This window comes from Hibiscus syriacus, unplaced genomic scaffold (genome assembly GCF_006381635.1).
Source record: "Hibiscus syriacus cultivar Baekdansim isolate YM2019G1 unplaced genomic scaffold, ASM638163v2 tig00117002_pilon, whole genome shotgun sequence".
In the NCBI taxonomy this organism is placed as follows: domain Eukaryota; kingdom Viridiplantae; phylum Streptophyta; class Magnoliopsida; order Malvales; family Malvaceae; genus Hibiscus; species Hibiscus syriacus.
The window spans coordinates 319,489-331,591 of NW_024063518.1; the positions used below are offsets into that span (position 1 = coordinate 319,489).

Consider the following 12,103-nt stretch of genomic DNA (forward strand, 5'->3'; position numbering starts at 1 on the left):
AGTCGGACAAATTTGACCATCTATTGATCTTTGCTCTATTCTCGTTACACGACAATTTTTGAAATTTTTCATAGTCGAACGTTCTTTATCTTTCTAATGGCTTGGTAATTTTAATTTAACTTATTTTGTTGTTTTTGAATGCTATAAAAGTAGCATCATTGTTGTTTTAAAGGGATCATTAATCAAATTAAACTCGAACTTGTGAAATTCGTTGCAAAGACATTAATTAATCGACTAGGTACCGATTTAGGGCATTGTGGGGGTGCTAATCCTTCCCTATACGTAACCGACTCCCGAACCCGGATTTTGGTAATGTTGACCGCAAATTTGTCGTTTTAATTAAAATTAATTTTTATTTAAAATGACAACGTGTTTTGGGTGCCCAATCACACCCTAATCAAAGATTGGTGGCGACTCATTGAACCATATGTTTTTATCGTAAATGGATTTCTAAATTTTTCAAAACGAGAGGTTTTTTTAAACCGCATTATTTTTAATTAAAAATTAACCATAAATAAAATAATTAAAAGTGACGCGGTTTTCTAAATCTCGCCCCAACATTTAAAAATTGTTTCGAAAAAAAGAAACTTGCTTTTGTTTTCCTTTAGCACAAGCATCACAGATTTTATCATTATCAAATTTTAGTTTAGGCAGCCCTCGAACCAATTCTCCTTGAACTAACCGTTGCAAAACACTCATGCTAGCATGTCCTAGTCTCCTATGCCATAACCAACTATCATGCTCATCCTTTGCAACTAAGCATAAATTAGTCATTTCTATAGAGTCTAAATGCACCATGTATATATTTTATATTCTATGACCAACAAGCATAATCCTATTAGATGCAATGTCAATGACTTTACAACCATTAGTTTCAAATATGACATTGAATCCCTTATCACATAATTGACTAATACTCAAGAGATTATGCTTTAATCCATTCACATATAACACATTTTTAATTTGTATGGAATAGGTATTACCTATTGTACCTATACCTTCAATGTGACCTTTTGAATCATCACCAAAAGTTACTTCTCCTCCATTTTTGGCGTTAAGCTCTATGAACCGGTTTTTGTCCCTGGTCATATGTCTCGAGCATCCACTATCAAGGTACCATGAATTTAGATTTGTTTCCCGTGCCTTGTAGAAATGCTCCTTTTCCTACAAACATAGATTAATTTTTTATTTTTGGTACCCAAATTCTTTTGGGTCCATATTCATTAGTTTCCAAAATCCTAGTCCCCTTAGGTATCCATTTGTGTAGGATATCCTTATCTTTAGTAGTAATGAGCTCTTTAGGAACCCATATACTTCTAATGATTTTTCCATTAGAGGTTCTTTGGGGACATCTATGATTGTAGTTTTTAAAACATTTTATAACATAGTTGGATTTTGAATTTTCTCCATTTTCAAAACGTCTTGTTCCAACTTTATCAAAAGAAGCTTTAAGATCATCAATTTTCTTTTGATGATCATCATTGACCTTTGAAAGTAAATTTTGCAAATCCAAAATTTTCTTTTCAAACTCTTCTAGTTTGATTTGCAAATTTTTTATTTTACTTTCAAGATCGTTGTTGGTTTTGGATATGATTTTATTTTCATTTTTCAATTTTGAAACATCATTTTTATATTTTAAAAATAATTTCTCATAATCCGAAGCCAACCCATTATATTCCTCTAATAGCTCATCATAGGATAAATCATCAAAATCAGATGAGTTAGAGGTTACCTAAGAATCTTCTCCGAATGCCATCAAGCACAAGTTTGCTACTTCTTGTTCCTCTTCATCGGAACCTTCTTCATTGCTCTATGTAGCCACATGAGCCTTGTGCTTAATTTTTGATTGACCATTTCTCTTCAATTGTAGGAAATCATATTTGACATGCCCCAGCTTTTTGTATTCATAGCAAATGATTGGGTCCTTCTATTTTGGTTTATTTTTGAGGACTTCATTTCGTTTGAATTTTCTTCTTCGGTAAGATCTCATCATTTTTCTGAACCATTTGGCAAACAATGTCATTTCCTCATCATCTTCATCTTCATCCGAATCACTCTCATCTTTTGTGGATTTGAGAGCAACTCCAATGTTTTTCTTCTTCCCCTTCTCCTTTGGTGTCTCTTCAATCTTATCGAGGTCCACCTCATCTTCAAGCATCATTTCATGAGTGAGGAGTGAATCGATTAGCTCTTCAAGAGTTAAGGACATTAGATCCTTAGACTCGATGATTGTCGTCTTCTTTGATTGCCATGATTTTGGAAGGGAGTAAACTAACTTCCTCACAAGCTTTTCATTTGAAATGATCTCTCCATATGATTTGAGACCATTGACAATCGTTGAGAATCTATCCCTCATAGCTTTGATATCTTCATTTGGTTTTATCCTGAAATTTTCATAGTTATGCGTTAGAATACTAATTTTAGATTTCTTTACCTCATCGGTACCTTCATGAGTGACTTGAAGTTTGTCCCATATTTCTTTGGCGGTTGTACAAGATGAAACTCTTTCGTATTCATCTGGTCCAAGAGCACAAAATATAATATGGATGGCTTTGGAGTTGAGCTGGAACATTTTTCTCTCTCCTTCACTCTATAATCTTGGATGAGTGAGAGGCTTGAAGTATCATTCTTCTACGACATTTCATGCTCCCATGTTACTTGCTTGAATGAAGTACATCATTCTATTTTTCCAATAGGCATAGTTAGCCCCATTGAAGAAAGGAGGCTTGTTGACGGGCATCGAATCGAGACCAGAGTCGAAGTTTGAAGTAGAGGCCATTGATGACTTTGATTATCGATGTAACTCTTCCCGAATCGACTCAAGAGGCGATTGATTAAACCCTCAAATGAGTTAGGCTTTGATACCAATTGTTGAGTTAATCGATTGACGGAATCGGCCAAGAGGGGGTGAATTGGCAATTAAAATTTTGTGGAAGCTTTTGCAGAAAATTGAAAGTAATTGCACAACGATTTAGAGTGGTTCGACTTTATCAACCAAAGTCTACGTCCACTACCTTAGCTATCCACACTAAGGATTTTCCAAAAAATTCACTAATTTGTTCTTTCTTTTGAGGCCAAAGAGATAACCTTACAACTCCCTCAAGAATACCCCAATTCTTGAGAACACTTTTTCTCAAAGAGAATATTACAAATTTGCAAACTCACAAGAAAAACCTCACAAGGCAAATATGTTTGCACAATTCTAGAACAAAGGAAGAACACTCAAGAATAAATACAATTGAGCACAATAAGTGTTCTTGAAAGTAAAATGAATATTGAATGAAAAATAGGCTTGAAATGCTCAAACTTGAGGTTTGATGCTTTCTCTTTGATACTCTCTAGTTGCTTGATGTTTCTTGTTCTTGATCAATGGCTTCTAAGCTTGCTTAAATACACCTTGAATCACTTCTGAATGTTAGGGATGATTAGTGGAGTCAATATAGCCGTTTAAGTGTGAAAACAATTAATTAAAATAGTTGGGAGCGTCAGTGCATCGATGCATACCCATGGTGCATCGGTGCATCAGTGTAAAATTCAAATATTTTGACCGTTGGACCCTTAGTGCATCGGTGCACTAAGAGTGCATCGATGCATCAAGTGCATTCGATGATTTAAAATAGCCAGAGTGCATCGATGCATGGCTGGTGCATCGATGCATCAAATGCATTCGATGTTTTCATAAAATCCTCAATGCATCAGTGCATGGTATGTGCATCGATGCATGAAATGCATTCGATGTTCAATTTAATTCATGGTGCATCGATGCATGGATTGGTGCATCGGTGCATCACTCTGAAAAATTGATTCCAGGCTTGATTTTGGTTCAAAATACTTTGTGAAAATTGTTTCAAAAATATATTAAGTATAAAACACAATTTTACACATTTAGCAAGGTTTGAATTTGATCTTAAAAGACTTGGAGTAATAATTTGATATTCAAGTAATTAAATCGAATATACTTTTAGAAAATCATTTGTAAAATCTTAAAATTCATTTAACTTAATTTGTTATATCGAAACATCAAAATGTTTCCAACACATAAACTTTTAAAACAGTTTCATTTGAAACAAAATTTTTGAATATGTTCTACGTTAAACAAATTTTGTCTCCCTTGAGACAGTTTCTTTTGGAAGTTTTTGCCCTCTCTTGAGACAGTTTCTCTTGAAACAAGTTTTGTCTCTCTTGAGACGGTTTCCCTTGAAACTTCAACCTTTGAAATTGTTTCTCTTGAAACACAACAAAAAAACCTTTGAAAATGTTTCTATTGAAAAACCAAACCCTCGAGTTTGATTACACTCAGCTTCAAGGGCACATCATTTACAGCATAACTCAAGGCTAGATGGGTTATTTGTCACCAAAAGACCTTCGAGTTCGACTATGCTCAGCTCTAAGGGATATCATTTGCAGCGTAGCTTAAGTCAAGAAGGGTTATCTGTCAACTAAAGACCTTCGAGTTCGACTATGCTCAGCTCCAAGGCACATCATTTACAGCATAGCTCAAGGAAAGAAGAGCTATCTGTCAATAAAATTGTCGAGTTCGATTCCATTCAGCTCGATGACACCTCAATCACACTACTGTTCGACTGCAATCGAGGTTTTCAAGCCGAGAAGAAGATCTGGGTTAGCCGTGCTTTAGTAGCAAGAAGCCTTTTTCCCGTCAGCATAACTTAAGTCGATAAAAGCTATCTGTCAACGAAGACTTTTCGAGTTCGGTTTCATTCAGCTCGAGGGCATATCAACCACAATGTGGAGTCAAGAGATTACTTTCCAGTCGAATTTTTAGCCAAGGTCTTTAAACCGAGAAGAAAACCAAAGTGGACTACAACGAGAAGCCACATTCTGATTCAAATCATTTCAAGATGGACTCGACTTCGCGACGGATGAGCCATCTGCAACTCAATTCGACAGGGAATTATTCTTCAACTCCACTGAACGAAAATTTGTGTCTTTTTATCTTTGTCCTATTTTTCGTTCCACGAAAAAGGACAAAGAGGGGCAGCTGTAGACACTCATTTTCTTAAAAGATAGAACTAGTAAGAGTTCCTCTCCTAGGAGGACTCTTCCACCACCATATCTTTTAAAGCAACAACCACACCAACAAACGTGCAACAACCAAACAAGGAGTCTAGTTGCATTAGGATTCTATTGTTAATAAGATTCTAAAAATAGTTAGTTTTTTTCACTATAAATACATACAATCCTCCCCATTTGTAGGACATGATTGACATACAAAATACAGAGGAAAGCATGGAAAATACAAAGGCAAAGCTATTGTAAACGATTCAAAAAGAAAATAAAAGGTAGCATTTTTTTTTACTTTTGGTTTGGTCCCTTACATTTACGTTTTAATTATTATTATTTTATTTATTTAATTTTATTTATACGCACATTTCTCTTGTTACTTATTTTATTTAATTGTTTTCTTTTTTATTTCTTTTTTTCATGTAATATTTTTTTTACATTTTATGCATTTTCTTTTTTACTTTAGTATATATATATATATATATATATATATATATATATATGTTAATTTTCATTATCTGTTTTATTAATTTATATATATATTTACTATTTTTTTATGTTTTATTTATTATATATATATATATTATCATTTCGTTTATCTTATAACTATTTTATTTATTTAATTTTATTTTATATTTTTCCCCTCTTGCATTTATTTGTTTTTTTACTATGTATATATTATTTTCTAGTATTTTATTTATTTCATTTACTTTTATGGACTTTATTTATTTATTTTATGTCTTTTATTTTATTTATTTTTTTTTATTTTTTTTTTCGTTTCTTTATTTTTATTTAATTTACTTGTTATCGTTATTTTATTATTATTTTTTTCTTTGTCTTTCTTTTATTCGTTTTATTTTATCTTCTCTATTTTATCAGTTTTCTATTTTGTTAGTTTTTGTTACCTTTTTTCTAACATGTTTATTGACTTTTTTAAGAATACGTTTTCAAATCAATCAATTGTAAGTAATTTGAATCGGGTTTGTTAAATTTTAATTTAACTTTCGAATTTTCGCAACTAAGACAACCGGCAAATTAATTGGTACCGAAAGGGTGGTTCAAGGGTGCTAATCCTTCCTTGATCGTAACCGACTCCCGAACCCGACACATTTCTGGTAAAAACGCAGATCAGGTAAGATGGTGTCCGGCCCACCTAAATTCGTTTTAAAATGGTCGGTGGCGACTCCAATCTACATTTTTCAAGTCGAAACCCAATTCCGGGGCCCAACCGAAAGACGATTACGACACAATGAAAAAATGGAATACTCGTCTTTCATGTATTGAGAAAGGTGATACACCAAGCTGTTTATATACAAGAACTATGAACTAACTAACTACCAAAACTTAACAGAAAAACCAACCAACAGTTAACCTAAACTAACAGATGGTTAACTTAACAGATTAACGAATAATACATCCTAATAGATTCCAATCTGGAAATCAAGGGGAATTGTTGATCTCGAGTTCGAGCCAGACAAATACTAATGCCGTCCCCCTTGGTTGCATAAATCATTTCATAATACGTGAAATTCCTCATGTTAGTCACAACGGTAGCCCATTTGTTCCCATCGAATTCGAGGTCAAAAACCGGTGGCTTGGAAAGGCCATCATAGTTGCCATACCAGAACATAGCTCTCACGAGATATCGGGTTGATGATGGAGTAGGCAAAGTGTAACAGTTCTTGTTTTGTTCGAAGAAGACGTGTTCAGTTGCTCAACTTTGGAAGAACTCCTCGAGCAACCTGTTTATTGTCACCTGTTTTAATGTAATCATAATCGGAATTCTAAGTATCTCCATTGGCATCTTTGTAGCTTGTGTCTGATCCACAGTCAATCCTCACCCAGTCTTATGCATTAGATTAGAATAATGAAAAATCATTAGTGACATGGAGTAAAGAAGAAGAGGGTACTGATATTTTATAAGTTAATTGTAAGAATCATTAATACCTTGAGAAAATGCTTTTTGAGCAAAGAAAGCTGCAAATAACACCACATTTATCATTATTAATTCTTGCTTTTTAAAAAAGATTGTTAACTCTTGCTTTGGTTGTTGGAAAGTAAGATGAAAATGAAGCCTTTAAATGCAAATCCGATTGTAGAATAGTGTGGTAGAAGATGCACTATTTTAATATTTTTTACGGTACGTTTGATGTATGCACGACAACAACGAGGCTTGTCTTTTGTGTGTTATCAGGGCCAAACATCCAATGTTCTGTAAACATCGATTTGCTGTTATACACGTTTTAGTGAAACCGTATTAAAAACAATTTACAGTCGAGTAAATAAAGCAATTAAAATTAGTGTAAATGCCCAAAGAAAAGCTTAGGACAAATATTGTGAAAGTTCCTCGAATCCTCTCTCTGTTTGAGAGAGTGATATATGAAATTTAAATTCTTATCTTAATATATATCCTACATCTCTAGATTTTTTCCTCAGCGTGGCTGATATATTTTTCAATTTTACTTGCCAATCAGTGGCATCAGTTTTAGTGTTGGTTATCGATAATAAATATTTTTTTAATTTTATATTTATTTTCTTATATTATATTTTTATATTTATATTTTTTGTTTTTAATATTTTGTATTTATGTCAAGTTTTTCTCTATTTTTATGACATTTTTTTTGTCTTTTGATACATTTTGGTCGTTTGACAATTCTTTTCATTTGTATCTTTTTCACAGGGTTAGATTTGACAACGTCTCGATTGATCAAGATGACACTTATTTGTTATCTTGATGATCTTTCTTAATATGGACCCTAGAATTGGATTGGGATACGCAATTGCATTCACGGATAGTTTTCTCATGTTGTTTAACTTTGATATGCGATTTGACGGTTGTCTTTAAGTAGTTTTCATCTTCTTTTGTGGTTTGTTTATGAATGCGATTAAATCTATTCGTATCTATATTTGTTTGAGTATTTTGATTGGATTTTTAATCTTTTTCCTTATATGGTTCTTGTATAATCTTAAGTAGATAGCTTCTTGTGGTAATTGTTATAAGAAAATATTGTAATTCTATGTTTAATTTACTATTATAATCGTGAACATTTATTATAATTTTGGATATTTTTCTTTTAATAAAACTAGTAATTTTATTCAATATATATATATATATATATATATATATATATATATATTGTATATAAATTTATAATAAATTATTTTCCTTAGTTATTTTTTGAGCACTCATATGACTTATTTGAACAAAGATAAAATGTATATTATTTATTTTAAATAGTTATTATTTTTAGGGTAAATTATACATTTAGTACTTAATTTATCAGTTTTGGTCCGTTTTAGTACTTAAATTTTTATTTTTTTTAAAATCATACCCAACGTTTAGTTTTTGTTTCATTTTAGTACTCTGCCGTTAAAAACTTAACGGAACTGTTACAACTTGGCACTTTTTGTGGGAATATTACATCATTCATCTCTTAACTATTTTCTCATTTCTATTTTCTAATTGAAGTTTAATATTTTTAATTTAATTACTTAACTTTTAAATTACTCCTAATTTAATTATGCTAACTTTCAAATTTAATTTTTTTTAGTTTAAATTGTATATTAATAAAATAATAAAAAATATAATTTCAGAAAATATTATTAATAAAATAAATTAGAGTAATTAAAACATGAGCAATTTGAAAGTTGTATATTTAAATTGAAAATTTCTAAACTTTAATGGCCAAAATAGGAGTGAAAAGATAGTTAAGGGATGAATAATGTAATTTACCCATGAAAAATGTCACGTGGAAAAGTTCCATTAAAATTTTGATGATGGGGTACTAAAATGAAACAAAAACTAAACGTTAGGGATGAATATTGTTCATGTGATATCAAAGCATTATAGATGCTAAAAGCTTAAAAATACATACTAGTATCGATACTGCTCAATGCAGTACTAATACTCCTTTTGTTTTGAAAAAACAATAAGTAAATTTGGTATCAATATCCTTTCAGTACCAATACTACTTATAACAGTAGTATGGATACTCTAGATGATAGTACTAATACTACTCTTATGTTTTTAAAAGATCCCAAATTTCAATATACAATTTTGGTACCGACACTCGATTGGTATCGATACCACTTATAACAATAGTATTGATTCTCCATTGATTAGTACTGATACCCCTATTTTTTGATAACTATATTTTGTAATTAATGTAAGTAGTATCGATACTTCAAGCCCGAGTACCGATACTCCAAGCGTTTAGGCAACATTTATTGTAGGAAAACTTCTCCCAACTTCTCTATTAACTCTCACAACTACCCATACGACTGAAATTTAATGAGTAAGTATAAAAACAAGATTTTAAGTCGTATTTGAAGACAAGAGATCACAAAGAAAGCCAAAGTAATCAATAGAGCCAAATTCAAGTTAACGTTCTAAAATATTCTTTTTGCTTTTCATGAATACTTGTGTACTTCTTTGTTTTATTCTCTCAAGTGTTCTATTTGTTCTAAATTGTGCAAACACACTCCTTGTAAAGGATTTTTTTTCCCCAAAGTTTGTTATTTGTAATTTCTTCTTGAGAAGGGTTGTACACTTAAGACTTTGAGATATAAGTATAAGTGTGTTGTGAGGTAACATCTTATCCTAAAAGATTTGAACAAATTAATGAATTTATTGAAATCTTTAGTGTGGAAGCTAATGTGATGGATTTAGATTTCATTGAGAAAGTTGAATCACTTTAAAATTGATTGTGCTAATTTTTCATTTTCTTACAAAAAGCTTTCATCAACTTTTTAATTGCCAATTCACCCCATCTTGACCATTTTATTGGTTCGATTGACTCATCACTTTTAGTTTTGAGTATAATTTAAATTTATTTATTTTATTTTAATTATATATTAGCAAAATAATATTAAAAATATCATGTCATAAAAATATTAATAAAATAAATTAGAATGATTAAAACATAAACTATTTGAAAGCTTAGTTAAATCAAAAAATTTAAATTTAGTGAGCAAAATAAAATAGAATATAGTTAAGTGATGAATGTTTTAATTTACCCATAAAAAAGTTTCATTAAGCTTTTAATAACGGGTACCAAACTAAAACCTAAACTAAACATTAAACATAATTTTGAAAAAAAATAAAATTTAAGTACCAAAACAGAATAAATATAATAGTTTAGGTACGAGCTTGGTTTAAAAAAGCGCGCATCAGGCGCGCCTGATGCGTGATGCGACCGTTGCGATGGTCAAAGCGTATCGGGCAGCCTGATGCGGTAGGAGGTACATAATGTGGTCTGATGCGATCTGATGCGGCTGATGCGGGCCGATGCGTTTAATAAGATTTTTTTTAGGCTTTTAGTTGGACTAGTTTATGTTTCTAACTTAATTGTTGGAATGGGCTTAAAAAGCCCATATTCAATTGACATAAATCTCTAATAAAATGTCACCTGGTTGCTACTTTCCTCCATCGAGCTTTCCCCCCTACTATTGAAGATATGTCTGCTGAGTGCTACCATTAAAGAAACTTGAAGGTAAGTCTCAATTTTTTTTTTACATTTATCCTCGATTTTACTGTTTCTTTTCATCCCTGCCACTCGCAATAGACTTGACAAGAGGCTGCTGCTATTTTTTTCATCCCTAAGTTCTTATGTGTACTAAAACAAGTTGTTTTTTGTTGCTTAAATGAATGAACTGTTTTTACGTCCTATAGATAAGTTCTTTTTGTTGCAATAGCTTTTAGTTGCAAAAGCTTTTAGCTTTTAGAAACATAAACAAGTTGTTTTTTGTTGCTTAAATGAATGAACTGTTTTTACGTCCTATAGATAAGTTCTTTTTGTTGCAATAGCTTTTATTTGCAAAAGCTTTTAGCTTTTAGAAACATAAACAAGTTGTTTTTTGTTGCTTAAATGAATGAACTGTTTTTATGTCCTATGATTTTACTGAAAAAACTAAATCAAGAAGCTTTAATGCCGCAATAGCTTTAAATTGATTTTACTGAAGGTTTAGCGAAGAACTGTTTCTTTTTGTTGCTGGGGTGTGTGATTGTTTTGCTACTTGCTACTTGTTTAAGCTTTTATATGTACTAAAACAAGTTGTTTTTTGTGATTTTTAGTATGGAACTAACTCCTAGTGCTACCTCAACGGGTTCAAATACAAACACAACCAACAAATCAACTAATCCAGCTATGAAATATTATACGCAAGAGCCTAGCAACAGAAACAATTTCCGTTGCCATTTTTGTCCTAAAGTAGTGAAGGGTGGTGTGTATCGAATGAAATGGCATTTCATTGGTGGTTTGTCGGATGTTACTAGTTGCCCAAACTGTCCAGAGCATGTAAAGGAAGAGGTGAGGTCTTTCATGCAAAAAAAAAAAGAAATGGAAACCATAGAAAAAAAGATGAACTCAACTTACTCAAGAAGATTCGACTATAGTGACTATGATCTTGATGAAGATGATGATTATGTTGAAGTGCAAGGGGATAGTACGAAAATGTCTCAAAGGAAAAAGCCAAGACAAAAAGGTCCTATAGATAAGTTCTTCGCTCCTAATCCCGAAGAAGTTGTCAAAGGAGGAAAAGTTGGAAAATGAGGGAAGCAACAAACTATCAATGTCACGGTTCAAAAAGAGTTGAGGGAAAAAATTTGTAAATATATAGCACGGTGGTTCTATGATGGAGTCGGCCCATCAAGAAATGATAAAGGAAAAAGACCCGCTCTTGTTGATGAAGATGAGATAGAGGAAGACATTGGAGTGACTGATGATGATGAGGGAGATGGAGACGTGCTCGGGTTTGATGATGAGGATCTTGGAGACATTTAGTTTGTGACTATAGAAAGTTTGGAAAACTATGTGGGGGAAGGGAAGTGGGAGCTATTGTTGATTTGTCTTTTGATTGTTTTGATTTTCCTAAGCGTACTTGTCTATTATGTTATTTAACATTTATGAAGTATTATTAAACTACTTTTGGTATTAATTGATGTATTTTTTATATATAAGTATTTACAGGGTATAAAATTAGTTCAAAAGTATTTTTTTTTGTGAAAATTAGCACATCGAGTTCATGATGCGAGCGCATCACACATCGCGCATCACGCATCGGCTCTCGGGACACTAAACGC

At 31.9% G+C, this 12,103-nt stretch overlaps 1 protein-coding gene across 1 annotated transcript; it reads left to right on the forward strand.

Annotated features, from left to right (window-relative positions):
* The first annotated feature begins 11,096 nt into the window (after positions 1-11,096).
* LOC120194843 lies at positions 11,097-11,804 on the forward strand. Its single transcript, XM_039197026.1, has 2 exons — positions 11,097-11,505; positions 11,641-11,804. Exons 1-2 carry the CDS (start codon positions 11,097-11,099, stop codon positions 11,802-11,804), a joined length of 573 nt encoding a protein of 190 aa, XP_039052957.1.
* The last annotated feature ends 299 nt before the right edge of the window (positions 11,805-12,103 follow it).

Coding starts and splice junctions, on each gene's coding strand:
- LOC120194843 (XM_039197026.1), top strand. CDS start 11,097: ATGGAACTAACTCCTAGTGCTACCTCAACGGGTTCAAATACAAACACA. Junction 11,506..11,640: donor GAAAAAGCCAAGACAAAAAG/GTCCTATAGATA, acceptor GTAAATATATAG/CACGGTGGTTCTATGATGGA.